This window comes from Cibotium barometz, chromosome 21 (genome assembly GCF_041138505.1).
Source record: "Cibotium barometz isolate CiBa-2024 chromosome 21, ASM4113850v1, whole genome shotgun sequence".
NCBI classification, from domain to species: domain Eukaryota; kingdom Viridiplantae; phylum Streptophyta; class Polypodiopsida; order Cyatheales; family Cibotiaceae; genus Cibotium; species Cibotium barometz.
In genome coordinates, this window is record NC_141066.1 from 32,435,160 (window position 1) to 32,455,808 (window position 20,649).

At 44.6% G+C, this 20,649-nt stretch overlaps 1 protein-coding gene across 1 annotated transcript in view; it reads left to right on the forward strand.

Annotated features, from left to right (window-relative positions):
• Positions 1 to 20,649, forward strand: part of ELF8 (binding protein) — an 87,508-nt gene that overhangs the window by 16,745 nt on the left and 50,114 nt on the right. The window contains exons 7-11 of the mRNA XM_086815661.1: positions 2,024 to 2,087; positions 2,235 to 2,449; positions 10,501 to 10,585; positions 12,532 to 12,632; positions 12,757 to 12,849. Coding sequence (XP_086671787.1) covers positions 2,024 to 2,087; positions 2,235 to 2,449; positions 10,501 to 10,585; positions 12,532 to 12,632; positions 12,757 to 12,849 — 558 coding nt within the window. The remainder of the gene's footprint in view (positions 1 to 2,023; positions 2,088 to 2,234; positions 2,450 to 10,500; positions 10,586 to 12,531; positions 12,633 to 12,756; positions 12,850 to 20,649) is intronic.

A 20,649-nucleotide genomic window follows, 5' to 3' on the forward strand; every position in this document is an offset into this window, starting at 1 on the left:
CTTACAAAGACGACCTCAACAAAAGGGACAAGTTTGGACTCACACTGGAGCAAAGGGATCATTATGTGAAGGAAGGAAAGTGCTTTGCACGTGGGAGCAAAGACCATATGTTTAGAGAATGTTCTCAATGGAAGAAGAATGAAGGCAACAAGTGTTAGCTACACTCTTGGGAAGTCTCTGGTGTGAACATGATCTATCCACGGGCACTTTTTACCCAGGCGGGAGAGGGGTTTTTTCCTGTGGGAACACACTCTAGCGTGTTGGCCTTTTAGGCTTAGGTCTTTTATATTGGTACTTTGTACTTTCACGTTATTATTATTAAGTACAACTTTCTGGCACTCTCTGTCTCTGTCTCTCTTTCTTTTTCTCTCTCTCTCTCGATTATCTCTGTTCGAGCTGTGTGTGTGTGTGTGTGTGTGTCTGTGTGTTTGCAGAGCTTCCCCCATCCAACACGCTTATCTCTGTTTGAGCTATGTGTGTGTGTCTGTGTGTTTGCAGAGCTTCCCCCATCCAACCTTGGTATCAAAGCCAAGTAAGCTGGTTGCCTTGCTGTCTGTACACAGACCTACATCAGCACGTGAAGATTTGCATCGTACCAACTGTCCATTCAGATCTGCGTTGCCCGTGCTGTCCTACAGATGTAAAAAGAGTGAATTCTTCCTTTTGGAAATGCACTATTTGGGGCACATTGTATCCAAGGATAATGTAAGAATGGGTCCCACAAAACTTGATGCCGTTCGCAATTAGCCGGAGTCTTCATTAGGCATTTTGCTTAGATGGCCTCGCTCATTACATGAGCTTATCAAGAAGAAAGCAGTATTCAAATGGACCGTGGATGAGGGATGCATTCTGCCAACTTAAGGAAGCACTCGTAAGTGGGCCGGTGTTGATAATTCTAGACTTGCTGAAAACTTTTAGTGTGGAGTGTGATGCTTGTGGAAATTGTATTGGACCTGTCCTAAATCAAGAGGAACATGTTGTGGCTTATGAGAGCCGTCGTTTTTCATGATGCCAAGCTTTCTTTGGGCATTTATGAGAAAGAGTTATTGGTTGTAATTCATGCCTTGACCATTTGGAAAAATTATCTTCTTGGGACTGATTTTACGGTGAAGACGGATCACCCCAAAGCCTAAGATACTTTCTCACGCAAACCAAGCTTTTTGAGAAGCATATGAGGATGGCAAACTTTCTCTCTATGCTTCATTTTCAGATTGTGCACTCTCCAGGAAAGAAGAATGTGGTGGTGTGGATGCATTGTGTGAGGAGTCTTTTACTGGCCACTATCAGACAGTCTAGGATATCAATCAAAAGCTGAAGCAAATTAAGGAGAAAACTCAGAAGACAACAAAAATAGGTATGAGAATCGGACAAGCACAGGTAACAGAAGGTATTTTTGCCAAGCAGGCACCTTAGCAATGATCGTCCAAGGCCTCATGAACTCGTCTTTCAGCTGGAGTTCCACAGATGAATCCAGTATACTATACATGTAATGTTGTGTAGTATATTGGCCCAAATTACTAGGATGAATTGGAGCGGCTTGATATTGGTGGCCTTAAAGAAGGCTTCTTATCAGCTGAAAAGGCATACAAGAAGGAGGGGTATCAGTGCTATTAGCTGTTTTTCTTGACAAGAGTATCACTCGTCATTTCCATAACTTCAAGTGGTTAGTTGCAGTCTTATTTGGGAAGGATCTCAAGATGTGGTGCTGCTTTTGTAGCAGCTGTGTGCTATGATAAATGCATTGATGATAGAAGGCTCGATTGTTTGGTTGAAAATCTTCTTTGTCTTTTAAATCCCCTTATTTCAATTTTTACTCAAGGCATGTCCATTCATACTATGCTAAGGAGGAAATAGATGATAATGCCACTCCATGGACGTGGGGTGAGAGTTGGTAGTGTTCTCTCTTCGCTTGTTCATGCAAAAGAATGGTACTCTGAGCATTTGGAAGTGTTAATGAAGTCCTATTGTGACTTCCAATAAAAAACAGTTTTATTCTTACTTGCTCTTGGGTTTCTTTTGGCAGTTGGATCCCGAGAATGTTGAAGCTTTGGTAGCCTTGGGGGTTATGGATTTGAATACAAATGAACGTGAGTTCAAAGAAGACCTTGTTCTTTTTCAGTACTGGTTAAGTCCTTCATTTTTGGTCCAATAAATAGTTTTTTGATTCTTAATGTTTTTCAATGAAAGAACAAGACTGGAAAATTTGCTTGAACCTTTTTGTATTTTTAATGCAGCTGAAAGTGTTCGGGAGGGGTTGGAGAAGTTGGCAAAAGCATATGAAATATATCCTTACTGTGCCATGGCTTTGAATCATTTGGCAAATCACTACTTCTTCACTGGGCAACACTTTCTGGTGGAACAGTTGATGGAGGCGGCCCTTGCAGCAACAGACAACCCAATATTAAAATCTCACTCCTTTTACAACCTTGCAAGATCTTATCATACAAAGGTAAGTTTCACATCCAAGGTTCGCTCATCAATTCAAACTTCTTGACCTTAAAACTTCAGGATTCTTTTTTTAAAACCTATTGAAGAGCTTATTCTAAGGAGCCCTCTTGAATGATTGTTCTTGTACTTATACGGGCAATGTACTTTAAATGCTTGTTGCTATGTCTTGGCTGAGGGGGTAAGTTAGATCAACTGTTGGGAATTCCAATTCTCAAATAATCCTGATCATGATGGTGGTGTTGATATATTTACTCTAGTCTTGGGGAATCCATTTAGAGAGACTCTTTGTTGAGGCTAAGTACACTTGTTTTGGTTATGTAATCTTCAGGAGTATGACACACTGCTATGTTAGAAATCATAATAGCTGAGGCATTTCATGGTCATGGCATGAGGAATTCTTGTGACGCCGGCACATGAAAACATTCTTGCAATTTATCGAGCTTTTTAGCCCTCATGCCAAACTCTGTGTGTTAGTGCGCTTTGTTAGCAGTCACTAACTGACCGTGTGCTACGAGGTGTCAGTCAAACCTTTCGAACTTGTGTCTCCAAGAACTGGATACATCTGGGTTTCTTGTCCTTTATTAGCTTGTTCTTGGAGAATTAGCATTCTGCCAAGTTTTATTCTTGGCCATTCTTTTGCAGGAATTTGAGGAGACATGCTAGCAAGGACACTCACGCCATATGGATTTTCTGATAGTTGGATCAGAGGCATGGCCATTTTGTATCATTCATATTGCGATATTGTCATGTGCACAGTGCGTATCTACCGTGTGCTATACGCATGCAAGACTAGTTTCGAGGCTTGGGGAAGCTTGGAACTAGGCAGGCTGATTGACGAGCTGAGTTAGGGATATACTAACGGGCGGGCACCCAAGTATGGACGGGCGGGCGGCCAAGTGTGGACGCCCGATGACCGGCCAAGAGTCTATAAAAGGGTGGCCAAGGTTAGTTATTGTATTATAGAGAGTCTCGCGAGTTTGTGAGAGCTCTATGGTCTTGGAGCCTGGATCTAGTGCAGACGTGCACCTGCTTTATGCAGCCGAGGCCGGCAGCAATCTTGAGGCCCGTGAGGGCAGCTTCGTGGCGGTATGGAACGTCACGAGGAGGAGATTGGTCGGTACGTCAACCTAGTTAGCTCAGCTCGTGGCTCGGTGGGGACAGCCAAGGCTGTGGGCTTGCCCACGGCTGTCATGGTTGGGAGGTGAGTCAGGCCTGCACCCCCTTGCTTGTTTGTTGTTCGTTTGTTTGCAGGATTCGAGTTTCGAACCAAGATCGATCACGAGGGAAGATCCGTGGGGATTTGACAGTGGTATCAGAGCATACCTCGTGAACGAGCAAGTCGGTAGGTAGTGAAGATGAGGTCGAAGAACGGTATGTGAAAAAAAAAGCTTGCTGTTTTTTTTGTGCATACTGCAGTTTTCAGTTTTAGTATATGTGTTTTCCTTTATCAAAGAACCCCATGTTGATGATGGGAGATGGTAGTTTTAATAAGGTTGATTGCTTTGCAAAGAAGAGGCCTTGTGTGCAGTCGTTTAACCTGCAGGGAGAGAAACAGAAAAAAAAGAGCAAAAAAACATGATGCTTTTCGTTGTTTTTTGGCGCATGAGAGAGAGAGCGAGAGAAGTGCTTGATTGCCGTTGAAAGATTGGCGATTGGCCGAATATTGCTGACGTGTGTGTCGTGTGTGTCATAGGCGTGGGGGCTGCTCACAGCTACAGGCGGCCAGGCCTGCTAGGCATGCGGCCAGGCCTGCGTAGCCAGCCCCAGCCGGCGCCCAAGCCACGCAAGACCAGCGCACAGGCCACGTGGCCCTGTGGCCAGGCGTACGTGTGCGCACAAGAGCTGTTGCAACGCAGGCGAAGCTGGCGACGGAAACTACACTCGGCGGCTAATCCTGGCGCCGGCAGCAGTGACGTTAGCAGCGATGGCCAGCACACCACGTCAGCAGCAAGCGCTGGCTAATCCAGGCGCCAGGAGGGAAGTGAAAAAAAAAAAAACAACGCAAGGAAAGCATTTTTTTTTAGTGCTTTCGCTTTTGTTTTTTTTTAAGGGGAGTTTAATTTTTTTAAAAAAGTCCTCCCCTCTCTAAGGTTTCCAAGGTTTTTATTTTTTTAAGACTTTAGAATATATATATCCATATACATATATATTAAAATATCTATCTATATATATATATATTTCAAAAAAAAAAAACACAAAAGCTAAGCCTAGCTTTTGCAGATTTTTGGCTTTTGGGAAACCTTTATAAACCCCTCTAGTGGGCTTCTTGCCACACATCTCTCGAGTTCTCAAGTTCTCCAGTTTTCAAGCTCTCAAGCTCTCGAGTTCGTTCGCACTTTCATTGTGCAAAGATCGAATTTTCTCTCCACGTACCCTCTTCACGATGTCGACCCAAGAATCAGAGTTGGAGCCCCTCGTGGAACGCGAAGGCTTGCCGGCTACGGAAGGCACTGATGCCGATCTTTTTGACGAGTTTGTGTCAAAATCAGATTTCCAAGAGTTCAAAGTAGCTCTCGAAGCTTCTTCGGCGGAACGTCAGGCACAAATCGCAGCCCAGATGCAGGCTTTGCAGAACTCCATCGCTCTCTTGACCACTACCCTCTCTACTTTCTCGGGAATGGATACCTTGGCTTCTGCTTTAGGCCCCAATATTACTCCGGAACCGTTCGGGGGCGAGCAAAAGCAGCGAACCAAGGAGATCGTGGACACTTGGCTACATAAGTGGCAAGTTCACTTTCAGTTTCATCCATATGATGATGGAAAGAAGATACAGTTAGCAGCAGGTTTCCTGTCCGGCAAAGCTTTGCTTTGGTGGAAGGAACTGAACCCAAAGCCGACGACTTGGGCACAATTCGAAGACATTTTCAAGAAAGAATTCCTCAAGAAAGAGGATGACTACGATGTTGTTGCCCGGTTTTCAGCTTTGACCATGACCTCGCAGCACCTCACTTATGAGGTCTATCTCCAGAAATTTCGTGACTTGCAGATGAAGGCTACAAAGATGGATCCCACTACTCTGTTGGGGTTTTTCGTAGCTGGTTTACCAGACTTGTACCGATTACAGGTTAAAAATAACAAATGTAAAACTTTGGACGAGGCCATTCATTCAGCTCGTATCTATGATGATACGATGGTCTCTTCCAAGTCGAAACCCGTTACCGAGCAGGGGAATAAGCATAAAAGAAAGTTCTCCGCACCTATGGCTAACAAGACAGAAGGCAAGTCTTCGGACCAACCTTCGAAGAATTCCAGTTCGACACCAGCGAAGAAGAAACGACTCCTTAGGGCTTTGAAGCTCAAGAAGGAAGAACGTTGTTTTATCTGCGAAGAAGAAGGACACATGCGTAATGAGTGCCCGAAGCAAAAGGGTACCAAGTCAAACGCAGGACCCAAGCCAAAGGCAGCTAACCAGTTGTCTTTGACAGGTACGTCAATTACTGTACTTTCTTGCCCCAGTACTTGTTCTGATTATCTGTTCAATTCTAAAGTATTTGGCATGCATGATCTTCTCCGGGTTTATGGAGAAGTGAATGGCCATAAAATTCACATTCTGTTAGACCCTGGCAGTTCGCATAACTTTGTTAACTACAAACTTGTGCAGAAATTGAGTCTTGACACGACACTCAGCGACCATACCTATGAGGTACGTCTACCTGCGGACAGACAAGTTTGGGATCGCAAGGTGGAGATGTTTCCAATCCAGATTCAGGACTACAAAGATACTCTGGAATGCTATGTTATGCATCTGGAAAATGTAGACTTGTTATTAGGGATTGAGTGGTTTAAGACTCTTGATGTCCAGATAGATTGGTCTAGTCATATTTTTTCTTTTCAGCATAGGGACACCAAGTATAGTATTTTAGGTGATTGTATTCATCCCTCTCAGGGACCTCTTGTAAATACAATCGATTTTGGAAATATAATGAATTCTTCTTTGTACACCGCTTTCCATTGTGTCTTGATTCCACTTTCTTCTTTTCTCATCCCTTCCATGGATGTGAATGAATTAAGTGTGTTTGAAAGCAAAGAATTACAGAAGATACTTGATTCGTTTCAAGACGTATTTCCTAAGGAATTGCCATCGGGTTTACCACCTGAACGGGTAGTAGATCATCGTATTGACTTGATCCCTGGTGCTCATCCTGTGAGTATTCCACCTTATAGGATGAGCCAAGTTGAGGAAGATGAGTTGGCTAAACAACTCGAAGATTATTTGAGGATGGGCCAGATCCGTCCAAGTAAATCACCTTGGGGTGCACCTGTGTTGCTTAGGAGAAAGAAGGACAATACTTGGAGAATGTGTATAGATTACAAAAGATTGAACAAGTTGACTATTAAGAACCGTTATCCTCTCCCTAGATCAGATGACCTAATTGACCGGTTAGCAGGAGCGAAATATTTCACGAAGATAGATTTGCGTACTGGCTATCACCAGATACGTATTCATGAAAGGCATGTCGAAAGAACCGCCTTTCGACTAGGTATGGCCATTACGAGTTTCTCGTATTACCTTTTGGGTTAACCAATGCTCCAGCCACTTTCCAGCAAATGATGAACGATCTTTTTCGTGAACATTTGGGGAAATTTGTGGTGGTGTTCCTGGATGATATTTTGATTTATAGTCGTACTCTTGAGGATCATGTCAGACACCTCACGATTGTCTTATCTCTTTTAAGACAGAATCGACTATATGCCAAATTGAGTAAATGTGAGTTCTTTATGACTGACATCATTTACTTGGGACACAAGATCACTAAAGATGGATTGAGCATTGACTATGACCGAGTTCAGAAGGTTTTTTGGACTGGCCTATACCGCGAACAGTGAAACAACTTCGTTCTTTTCTCGGTTTTGTTGTTTTTCTTAGGAAATCTGTACGAGAGTACTCTCAGCTCACACTACCGATGACCGACTTATTGAAAGGTAGTGGACGTAAGTCCAATCAGCCTATCACTTGGAATAACGATTTGGATATGGCCTTCAGACTTTTGAAAGATAAAGTCAAGGAAGCACCTATCTTAGCACTACCTGATCCTAGTCGGCCTTATGTTCTTGAAACTGATGCCAGTGACTATGCTATCGGGGCTGCTTTATTTCAAGATGGTAGACCGGTTGCTTTTGAAAGTAGAAAGCTAGACGACACTCAATCTCGTTGGCCAACCCTTGAGAAGGAGCTTTATGCTGTGATTCATGCTCTCAAGGTTTGGAGACATTATTTATATGGCTCTAAGTTTGTGGTATTGACTGATCATCAGTCAATCAAGTATGTGTGTGATGCGGATGATTTGAGAGGCAGGAAAGCTCATTGGGCAGAGTTAATGCAAGATTTTGATTTTGAGATCCGTTATCGGAAAGGGTCCATGAATAGTATTGCAGATGCGCTTAGTCGGATTAGAGAGGTGAATACTTTGTCGTTCACCGAGATTTCTACTGACTTATTTCAGTCATTGAGAGGGCTTTGCAGGACTGATAGTTATTTTGGTTCATTTTGGCAGAAGATCCAGGACGGGAGCTCATTGATTGACCAAGACTCGGTGACTGCGCAGTCTACCATTCAGGCTGCAGGAGGTCAGTGGATGATTCGGAATGGTTTACTATTCCGTAATGACAAAATTTGTGTACCACAGATCTCGGACATTAGGTCCAAGATTCTGAGGGAGTGTCACGACGCCCCTTCTGCTGGACACCCTGGGGTACATAGGACGCTATCATTAGTGAAACACACTTTTTATTGGCCGGAGATGAAAGGGTATGTAGAAGATTATGTTCTCAAGTGTCAGATTTTTCAGGCAAATAAAGCTGAACGCTTTAGACACGCTGGGTTGTTGCATCCTTTGCAAATCCCAGGTAATAAGTGGGAAAGTATTTCCATGGATTTTATTACCGGATTGCCAAGAACACATCAAGGCCACGATTCTATTTGGGTTGTGGTAGATCGCTTGACAACAATGGCTAGATTTTTACCGACCCGGAAGACTATTACAGCTACGCAATTAGCTCGGCAGTTTATCGAGCAATTGTTTAGACTGTACGGGTTACCGCAGGACATAGTCAGTGATAGGGACTCTAAGTTTACGAGTGACTTTTGGAAACTTGTTTTCGAGAAGTTGAAAACAACTTTGAATTTGAGTTCCTCAGATCATCCTCAATCTGATGGCCAGACTGAAAGAGTGAATCAGATTTTGGAGGATATGCTTCGAGCATATGTATCCAAAAGACAAAGTTCATGGGAGGATTATCTTCCTATGTTAGAATTTGCATATAACAGTACTAAGCATACGAGTACAGGGTTTAGTCCTTTCATGCTTATGTACGGTTTTCAACCAAGATCACCTGTTACAGTAGGATTCTCAGGACTTCAGCATGATGCAGCACGTAATTTTTTGCAAGATATGCAGGAAATGTTACAGGTTGCGACAGGTTTTATTCTAATAGACATCGTTCACCTAGAGAGTTCTCTGAAGGAACGATGGTGTATTTGCGAGTTCCGAAAGATTCCGAGACTTTACGGACAGGTAGATCTCCGAAATTATCCCCTAGATACTGTGGACCATTTCGTGTTACACGACGGATTGGTTCAGTTGCATATGAATTGGATTTGCCTTCTCATGTGAAAGTTCATCCTGTATTTCATGTCAGTAGACTTAAGGAAGTACTGGGTGGAGCAGATCAGTTAGTTACTCCTCAAGAAATTATAGATGTCCAAGACATGACATTTGTTCTGCACGAACCTGAAAAGATTCTTGGCTTTCGTGAACGAAGATTGCGTCATACGCTTATCACGGAATACAAGATCAAGTGGAAGGATCGTGTTGAGGAGGACGCTACATGGGAGACATTGACTTCTCTTCAGAGAGATTACCCTGACTTTTTAGTGAGCTCAGGAGTGAGCTCTTAGAGGAAGGGGAGTATGTCATGTGCACAGTGCATATCTACCGTGTGCTATACGCATGCAAGACTAGTTTCGAGGCTTGGGGAAGCTTGGAACTAGGCAGGCTGATTGACGAGCTGAGTTAGGGATATACTAACGGGTGGGCACCCAAGTATGGACGGGCGGGCGGCCAAGTGTGGACGCCCGATGACCGGCCAAGAGTCTATAAAAGGGTGGCCAAGGTTAGTTATTGTATTATAGAGAGTCTCGCGAGTTTGTGAGAGCTCTATGGTCTTGGAGCCTGGATCTAGTGCAGACGTGCACCTGCTTTATGCAGCCGAGGCCGGCAGCAATCTTGAGGCCCGCGAGGGCAGCTTCGTGGCGGTATGGGACGTCACGAGGAGGAGATTGGTCGGTACGTCAACCTAGTTAGCTCAGCTCGTGGCTCGGTGGGGACAGCCAAGACTGTGGGCTTGCCCACGGCTGTCATGGTTGGGAGGTGAGTCAGGCCTGCACCCCCTTGCTTGTTTGTTGTTCGTTTGTTTGCAGGATTCGAGTTTCGAACCAAGATCGATCACGAGGGAAGATCCGTGGGGATTTGACAGATATGCCTGGTGATGAACCATCCCGGGTCAGAGTTGGTTCTTTGTCATTCAATTATCACATAGAAATCTCTCTTGTAATTTTGAACCTGAGATGTCATCCTCCCACCGCTTTGAGAAAGCTACTCGTTCTCCTGGCTTGGGAAAATCAGAGGAAGGATGAAAAGGAGCAGTTCTGGTGCACCGATCTTGTGAACTAAAATCTATCCCCTCTAAAGAATATGAAGATTACATAAGTGGATGACTTATTATTGATTCCTTTTATGCATTATATTAGGTGTCGGGGTTCGAGTTTGTGCCCCCGGCCAGGGAACATGGTGTGATAGCCACTCAGGCAAAGGCCCATGGATTTATATGCTTGATTTCAAGACTTAAAGAGCATTTGAGCATATTACACCCCCAAAACAAAAAAAATAAAATAAAGATTTTCATCTTTGTTTAGACCATCAGTGTTTGTGAGCCTTATCCAAGCCACACAGTTTAATTCTTTTTCAAAATTTGAGCATTGAAAAAAGATTGAGTGCAGGAATAAAGAATGAATTTTCCAGTGCCTTGGTGTTGACTGTAAGGTGAATGCAGGGTGATTACGAGACAGCAGCTGTTTACTACAGGGCATCAGTTAAGGAGCTGAAGAGCCCAAAAGATTTTGTTCTACCTTTTTATGGTCAGTCATTACTCATGCGCATGAATTTAAGCACATGCTTCATAGAGGTTTGCTTAATTTGAAAGTTTTTGTAGATTATTTCTAACGATTTCAAAGGCATTCTTTGTCGCTTTCATTATTTTCCTTGAGAATTTCAAAAACCGTGCTAATTTAGTTATGCCACACACTAAGGTACAGTGGTCAGTATCAGAAGGCTCACCAAAGGCAATCCAAACTCACTCCTGGTACAAACTCGCTTGTTTCAACCTACAAAACAAGAGTGGAAAAGATGATATGCAGATAGTCTATTGGCTGAAAACTCGCTCTTGGCATCACTCTCCCTGTTTTCTTTCTTTCTATAGGCTTTCCTTGTATCAACCCTCTGAGATTAGGTTGTTTGGCACAGTTTGCCTCACACCTAGACCATCAACAACACCATTTAGTCAGTCCATTTGATAAATCAATGCTGCATGGCCAAATCTAGTCTTGAACTTATTTTATTCAGCATCTCAGGAAACCTGCATAAATGTGACACCCCTACGAGTATGCAGGGCATCAGATAGAAACCAATATGCATAGTCGGACAATGCGAGGTGACATGTGGCATTGCCATGTGGCAATTATGATGTGACATTGATGACGTGGCAATCAGGTACAATATTACTATTGGCCAACTAGGAGCATTGGTGCATATATATACGTGGGTAGCCAAATCGTCATATTCATCTGCTTTCCTTAGTGTTGGACTTCGCAGAGTGTTTCTCTGTAGGCAAAGTGCTAGCCAAGAGTGTACAGTAGGTCAAAGGGTTGCGATTTGACGTCTTCATTCTAAGCCACATCTTGTACTTGAATTTTAGTTGTTTTACTTCTTTCTTGTACATAATACAAAGCAATAGTTTAGGACACTTGTGTGTGTTGTATTTGTGATTCCGCCGCACTCTTCTTTCTATCTTTGGAAAGCCCTAGCACATAACCATAAGTGTTCTACAATAAAGGTAATTAGGGGATAAGATGATTATGCTCGTTTTTATCCTTGCTTAATTTAGGAGTGTTTATACTTTTCCTCAATGTATGTGCTAATTATACTAATTCCTCAACGAGAAGATTTTTTTTTCCCGGGGAAAAAGATCCTTATATTAGTTAACGAGAAAACAACCAAAATGGCTAAGTACAAAATCGTCCCCAAATGGGAAGCGAGAGTCAAGATGTATAGAAGGGGAGGATGCTCTTCTCCTCCGGCTGGCCGCTCTAGGAGGAGAAGGCTATCTCATACAATGGGGGGAGGGGGAAACAACCACACATGTGGTCAATAATGCCACGTGGGCTTGCCACCACTATCAGTAAGAACGGGACCATGATGCCAGATCCTTAGTAAGGCCTCCGTGTTCTTGTGCATATGGTCTGAGCCACCCTGAAGCTGCCCCCACTGACCACAAAGGGTATGAATGATATCGAGCCAGATGCTTTGGTCGGACTCTGCTGGCGGGTTGAGGGTGCCTTTGATGGCTTCGCTACATCGAACTCTCCAAATGTGCCATGCAGCTATACTACTGTAAATCTTCCATGATCCATCTTTGGCTAGAACCTGGAGTCTAGCGACCTATAGGTGGAGCTGGAACTGGCACTGCAGAAATATGAAGGTGAGAGACCTAAAGGGCTAGTCCCCCATCGACGGGAGAGTTTTACTTAAACCAATGATGCTAATTTATCATATTATGTTCCACTTGCATTATGGAGCTAGTCCTTGCATCAAAAGCAGATTAGTGTCCATGGCACCACTTTAGTCAATTTTCGTTTTGCCCATCCTGTATACAGGTACATCACATATTGTTAGATTCTATCCAACATACATCGTGCCATCACTTTATGCATGAAACCTTTTCTATGGGGATAAAATATGATCAGAATGTAGAAAGTTCACGTATATGCCTTATACTACATTGCAATGCTTTTCTTGTTCACACCAGGGCTAGGACAGGTGCAGCTGAAGCTTAACGATTTAAAGAGCGCCCTATCAAATTTTGAGAAAGTCATGGAAGTTCAACCTGAAAACTGTGAGTGTCTCAAGGTTAGTAGTGTAATTCTAGTTTTGGTGATACCATAAGAAAGTGGAGGTTAGAAAGAGTTGAAGGATTTTTGAGATATTTGCAAGTTCTGAATTGTTTTTGTTTCCTTGACTTTTTTTTTTGAAGGCTCTAGGACATATATATTTTCAGCAAGGGCACAATGAAAAAGCATTGGAAAGTTTCAGAAAAGCAACCAGAATAAATCCACATGATGCTGAGGTATGTCAAAGCTGTCAAAACTGCGTGCGTGTGTGTGTACTTGTAAGGGTTGGGCTTTGTGGGTGTATGGAAGCAGGGCTTTGCACACCAGGGGTGGCTGCTCAGTGCTAGGAGCTCGGTAAAAGTCGTGATTTTTTTTCCTTGTGTGCAAAAGACAAACTGCACTTTTTACCGCCTCTCAATCAGATGCAGAAGAGAGATAATTGCTATTAAATTTGCTTTTGTTTATGTCTTTTACTGCAACTTAAGAGCAAACCTTCTCGTCCCAACTTAGGAAACAAACCGTAGCAAACTTGGGATCAAGTTTCGGGTGCTTCAACTTAGAAACAGGCCATTACCCAACTTAGGGTAATTGTTGAATTTCACTTGGGAATTCTGTCCCAATTTAGGAACAAGCCTTTCCTTCTCCAACTTAGGAACATACTGGGACATGAAACACATGGTGAAGCTTCCATATCTAATCTCCTTCTAAGAGATCCATTAGTATAAAATGCTCATCTAGAGATCTTTTATGGTTGCTTGTTATCCCAAGATTCTTCCTCACTGAACTTAGGGTTCTGAAATAGGCCATTACCCAACTTAGGGCTTCCACTTACGAATTCTGTTGTCCTGACTCCCAATTTAGGAACAAGCCTTTCCTTCTCCAACTTAGGAACATGCCAAGATGGGTATGTTGAGAGAAGAAAAGTTAAATAAAAAATATAATACAAAAGTATAAAGATATATAATAAATAAGTATAAGATCTTATCTTCATAACGCAGCTTTCTCTAGCCTTCATGGAGGATACCAAGTGCGTGCTAGCTCATGTACTTGGTAGAGACCCCCATACTTGCCCACTCTGGTGGATCAATGTCATCAAGATCTGGCAACCCTGGGCCTTGAGATTTTTGGAAAGGACTCTCATGAAACACATATCTAATCTCCTTCTAAGAGATCCATTAGCGATAAATGCTCATCTAGAGATCTTTTATGGTTGCATGTCATCCCAAGATTCTTCCTCACTCAACTTAGGGTTCTGAAAAGTCTCAAAAGATCTTCATTGCTAGTGAAATATCCTTGGGACACATGGAGTGTCCCATTTGAACATGCATTTGTCTCTTGACATAACCAAGAACATAATTCATCAAATTACATTTCTAGAAGCCTAGCATCTATGACACGCTCTTGGCCTTCATGCACCGGAGTATAATCTTCTTAATCACATAATCTTTACTTGGATTGAGGTGTGTGTGCAAAGGAATGCCCAAAGGTACATCACAACCCTGCAGAGGTTGTAGTTGCTAGAAATGGGGGTGAGAGAGAGAGAGAGAGAGAGAGGTAGAGGTGGAGAGAGAACAAAGCTCAAAGAGGGACCTTATCTTTTGACCCATTAAATCACACATACCCACTAGATAAGTGACACATGGTACAATTGTCCTATCCACACCTAAGGGTGGGTTAACACACATATACACACTCATAGGGAGTTTTCACACATATAGCTATAAACCAAGTGCCTCCTCCCCCCCCCCCCCCCCCCCCCCCCCGCGGCCCCTCCCGAGCGAAGGTGGAGATGCTTGAGAAATCTTCAATAGTCATGGTGATTTGGACTCTAGACTGCACCTATGCTCTAAGGAGACACAATGGCACCAACACTTGAACTCTTATGTCAGGCCTGATATAAGACCTTGACCACTTACATCAGTCCATCCAAAAACAACGCCCCTTTGCTTTAAGCAGGGGTATTAAAATAAAAACACACACAAGGATTATTCAACTCAGATTTTGGGAGACTAATCTATGGCTGTTTGAGCTTCCTTTGTACTATGATGCTTCCCTCCTTTCTAAAATACTCCATATCTGGACTTGGAAATACCTAAGTTTATAAGTATTTTTTTTAAACACAGTATTTTATTGTACAATAAGAAAAAAAATTATATCGTACCGTATTTTCCTGTACGATATCGTATCGTATGAACCGTACTGTATCGTACCAAACAACTATGCCTTAGATTGGCAAGTTATTGAAGGATTGAGCCTAAATTGCTCAAGTGTTCTCATAGGATAGTAGCATTCATTTTCAAATTGAAGTGCTTTTACTTGAGAGATACCTTAGAGTTATTAATTTGATTATCTCAAGTTTATTCTATAACTCCTTGACTGTTTTGTTGAGATCCACGTGGTAGATGAGACTGTCTACAAGAGTGAGACGAATGAGTGCGAGAGCCTTGTCATTCTTGTCCTGCTAGGTTGGAATCTTGTCAACACCTTAATCTTCTAGAGGTTCTGTGTTTTGCCTTTCATAGTCGTCAGATGTTTCAAAAAAGCGCGTTTAAAAACGTTTCCAAAAAGTTTCATACCTTTTGAAAACATTTCGTACTCCTACATCAGCCTAGGGTCTAGGTAGGCTTGCCCTTGGAGCTCGAGTATGGAAGAAATCAATGAGCGCTCTCTGTGTTGGTCTTTGGGTAGGTGTTGTTGGTCTAGGCCAAAATGAGAAGTGTCATGTGCACAGTATGTGTCTACCGTGTGCTACACGCACACAAGACTAGCTTCGAGGCTTGGGGAACTTGGAGCTAGGCAGGCTGATTGGCGAGCTGGGCTAGGGATAGACTAACGGACGGGCATCCAAGTATGGATGGGTGGGCATCCAAGTGTGGACGTCCGGTGACCGACCAAGAACCTATAAAAGGGTGGCCAAGGTTAGTTAATAGTTCATAGAGTCTCGCGTGTCTTTGTGAGAGCTCTATGGTCAGGAGCCTAGATCTAGTGCAGACGTGCACCTGCTTTATGCAGCCAAGGCCGGCAGCAATCTCGAGGCCTGCGAGAGTAGCTTCGTGGCGGTATGGGATGTCACGAGGTAGAGATTGGTCGGTATGTCCCCAGCCAGTTAGCTCAGCTCGTGGCTCGATGGGGACAGCCAAGACTTGTGGGTTTTGTCCATGGCTGTCAAGGTTGGGAGGTGAGTCAGGCCTACATCCCCTTCACGTTGCTTGGCTTTGTTTTGCAGGTTTCGAGTCTTGTACCAAGAGCGTTCTACGAGGTGATTCTTTAGGGATTTTGGAAATATAATGGATTCTTCTTTGTATAATGCTTTCCATTGTGTCTTGATTCTAGTTTCTTCATTTCTCATACCTACTATGGATGTTAATAAATTAAGTGTGTTTGAAAGCAACGAATTAAAGAAGATACTTGATTTGTTTCAAGATGTATTTCCTAAGGAACTGCCATTAGGCTTACCACCTGAAAGGGCAGTAGATCATCGTATTGACCTGGTGCTCAACCTGTTAGTATTCCATCTTACAAGATGAGCCAAGTTGAGGAAGATGAGTTGGCCAAACAACTCGAAGATTATTTGAGAATGGGCCAGATCCGTCCAAGTAAATTACCTTGGGGTGCACGTGTGTTACTCAGGAGAAAGAAGGACGACACCTGGAGAATGTGTATAGATTACAAGAGATTGAACAAGCTGACAATCAAGAACCATTATTCTCTCCGTAGATCAGATAACCTGATTGACCGTTTAGCTAGAGCGAAGTACTTCACAAAGATAGATTTACGTACTGGCTATCACCAGATACGTATTCATGAAAGGCACGTCGAACGAACCGCCTTTCGGACCAGGTATGGCCATTATGAGTTTCTCGTATTACCTTTTGGGTCAACCAATGCTCCAGCCACTTTCCAGCAAATGACGAACGATCTTTTTCGTGAACATTTGGAAAAATTTGTGGTTGTGTTCTTGGAAGATATTTTAATGTATAGTCGTACTCTTGAGGATCACGTTAGACACCTCATGATTGTCTACTATTTTAAGACAAAATCGACTGTATGCTAAATTAAGTAAATGTGAGTTTTTTTATGACATAAGTTATTTACTTGGGACACAAGATCACTAGAGACGGGTTGAGCATTGACTATGACCGAGTTCAGAAGGTTCTGGCCTGGCCTATACCGCAGACTGTGAGACAATTCGTTCTTTTCTCGGTTTTATTATTTTCTCCGGAAATCTATGTGGGAGTACTCTTAGCTCACACTACCAATGACCGACTTGTTGAAAGGTCGTGGACGTAAGTCGAATCAGCCTATCACTTGGAATAACGATCTGGATATAGACTTTCGAAAGATAAAGTTAAGGAAGCATCTATCTTAGCACTATCCGATCCGAGTAGACCTTATGTTCTTGAGACTGATGCAAGTGACTGTGCAATCAGGGCTGCTCTATTTCAAGATGGTAGACCTATTGCTTTCGAGAGTAGAAAGCTAGATGACACTCAATCTCGTTGGCCAACCCTTGAGAAGGAGCTTTATGTTGTCATTCACGCTCTCAAGGTTTGGACTTTGGAGACATAGTTTGTGGTATTGACTAATCATCAGTCAATCAAGTATGTGTGATGGAGATGATTTGAGAGGAAGGAAAGCTCGATGGGCTGAGTTAATGCAAGATTTTGATTTTGAGATTCGTTATCGAAAGGGGTCCATGAATAGTGTCGCAGATGCGCTTAGTCGAATTAGAGAGGTGAATACTTTGTCGTTCACTGAGATTTCTACTGACTTATTTCAATCATTAAGAGGGCTTTGCAGGACTGATATTTATTTTGGTTTATATTGGCAGAAGATCCAGGACGGGAGCTCATTGATTGACCAAGACTCTGTTGGAAGGTTGGCGATTTCGAGCGTGTGATCTATGGCTAGAAGGTGCCTTGGATTATCCCATAAGTGGAAGCATGGGAAGTTGAAGAGCCATATATAGGCTAGAGTGGCACCTTGTGATAGTCATCTCCTCCGGCCGGTGTTTTGGGAGGTAGCTCAGTGGGAGATGGGAGCCCGGTGGAGGGATGTTGCAGTGCCCGTTGGGGGGTGTTCGTGGTGCTCGATGGTGATGCATCTCCTACGTGCGTTAGTCTTCCGCTGCGCATTCTGACATGGTATCAGAGCCCGGGCGTGTGTGGTCCTGGGCGGCTCAGGCGTGTGTGGTCTTGGGTGACCCCCTCGCGCCTCGGTGGCTTGCGGAGCTCGAATCGAGGGAGGGTGTTGGAAGGTTGGCGATTTCGAGCATGTGATCTATGGCTAGAAGGTGCCTTGGATTATCCCATAAGTGGAAGCATGGGATGTTGAAGAGCCATATATAGGCTAGAGTGGCACCTTGTCATAGTCATCTCCTCCGGCCGGTGTTTTGGGAGGTAGCTCACCGGGAGATGGGAGCCCGGTGGAGGGATACTGCAGTGCCCGTTGGGGGGTGTTCGTGGTGCTCGATGGTGATGCGTCTCCTACGTGCGTTAGTCTTTCGCTGCGCATTCTGACATGGTATCAGAGCCCGGGCGCGTGTGGTCCTGGGCAGCTCAGGCGTGTGTGGTCTTGGGTAACCCTCTCGCGCCTCGGTGGCTTGCGGAGCTCGAATCGAGGGAGGGTGTTGGAAGGTTGGCGATTTCAAGCATGTGATCTATGGCTAGAAGGTGCCTTGGATTATCCCATAAGTGGAAGCATGGGATGTTGAAGAGCCATATATAGGCTAGAGTGGCACCTTGTCATAGTCATCTCCTCCGGCCGGTGTTTTGGGAGGTAGCTCACCGGGAGATGGGAGCCCGGAGATGGGAGCCCGGTGGAGGGATATTGCAGTGTCCGTTGGGGATATTCGTGGTGCTCGATGGTGATGCGTCTGTTAGAAGTCATCTCCTGTCCAGTTTTATACACTAGGGCCTTTGTTGTGGGTGCGCCCGCCCTTATTTAGGTGTTTTATCGTTTTTCCTCACTCCCCGCATTTTTTCCCTATTTTTTCCCATTTTTCCGTAGTGTGGATGGATGCCAGATGGTTGGCAGGAGCCCATGGGGCTGGCCGACTGCACCCCATGGCTGGCCGACCTGTTTTGCACAGTCGTGTAGGTGCTGGTGGCTGGCCGACTTGGTCCTTCAGTCGTGGAGGCTACTACTGCTGGCCGACTGCTTTATGCAGTCGTGGAGAGCCTCTAGCACAGGCCAACTGCATCTATGGGGCATATAAATATGCCCCATGCTCCCCACTACTCTTTGTATCATATTCGGGATCTTCTTGTGTATATCAGAGCAGAGTTACATGCCTACATCTCTCTCTCTCTTGTGTTGTTTTTGTGCCTGCGTTTTTGCTCTTGTGTTCCCAGATCTGGTCATCATCTCCGCTGCGTATTCTGACATGGTATCAGAGCCCTAGGCTCTAGATAGGTCTTGGGATTTGTGTGAGCAAGAGGGGGACTGTTTTGGGCTGATCGGGAAGAGAAGGTGCAAGAGGAAGGCGGGCTGATTTGCTGGACAGCCACTTGCAGGTTTTAGTTCTTCTTTGGCCGAGAGACATGTGAAGATCCCGACACTCCCCATGTTCCCGGTGGACCGTCACTTGGACGGGAGCAACTACGGCATGTGGAAGGTGATGATGGAATCTGTTCTGGAGTCTTACGACCTCGCCGATTTCGTCGTTGTTGGTGTTCCACGGCCGGAAGTAGAGGAAGGGGAGTTACCGTCAACCCGAAAGGACCGGGAGGCTCAGACACAGATGTGGGATCGTGTCAACGCCAGGGTCCGTTCATTTATTTTCCTCAACTGCACACCACAGGTAATCAATCATGTAAAGCATATGACGTTGGCCAGAGGTATATGGCAGCATTTGGCCTCACTTTACAACGGGGTATCGTCCATGAAGAGGATTTCCTTGGAAGTACAGATGCGGGTTATGAGTCCTGCAAAGTCGTCGATGATGTGGGAGCATATTAACAAGCTGCAGGCTCTTCAGCAGGAAGTTCTTCAGGCTGGGAAGGAGATATCGTCAGAGGACATGGCCATAACGTTGCTGTCGCACTTGCCCTCTTTGTACTCAGCATTTTACTCGTCTTTGATTACCAGTGGTGGCAGGCTCAGCACCATCACGTGGGAGGAGCTTGTGCCCATGGTCCTGGACCAGGAGGAACGATTCACGAACCCTCCTCAGGGTGGAGGTTCGGAGGCCTTTACTGGCCAACGGTCGAAAGGCCGTAACTCGGGCAAAGGGAAGGCTTCATCGGAGAAGTCTTCTAAGAAGAAGTCCGACGCTGACCGCGAGAAACTGAAGGCAGAGAGAACCTGTAACGATTGTGGCGAGAAAGGCCACTATTGGAGGCAGTGTCCCAAGTAGAAGACCAAGAAGGGTGAAGACTCCTCAGCAGCAATCATGAAGACTCTGGCTTTTGTGCACCTGGAGGTGATGGACACCGATGCTTCATTTTCTTCAGGCAGGGAGGAGATTGGAGGACTCTCCGCACCGGATACTCGGGAGTGGATTCTCGATAGTGGTGCTTCCAGGCACATGACTCCTTCCCGTTCCGGTTTACAGGATCTCTGCAGGCTTTTTGGTCATATTCTTACTGGGGATACGTCCACTATCCCAGTTCACAGTGAGGACAGGATGGAGATAGTTCCCGATGGCAGAGGGGGGAAGCATTCCTCCCAGGTGTTAGAGAACCTGTAACGATTGTGGCGAGAAAGGCCACTATTGGAGGCAGTGTCCCCAGTAGAAGACCAAGAAGGGTGAAGACTCCTCAGCAGCAATCATGAAGACTCTGGCTTTTGTGCACCTGGAGGTGATGGACACCGATGCTTCATTTTCTTCAGGCAGGGAGGAGATTGGAGGACTCTCCGCACCGGGATACTCGGGAGTGGATTCTCGATAGTGGTGCTTCCAGGCACATGACTCCTTCCCGTTCCGGTTTACAGGATCTCTGCAGGCTTTTTGGTCATATTCTTACTGGGGATACGTCCACTATCCCAGTTCACAGTGAGGACAGGATGGAGATAGTTCCCGATGGCAGAGGGGG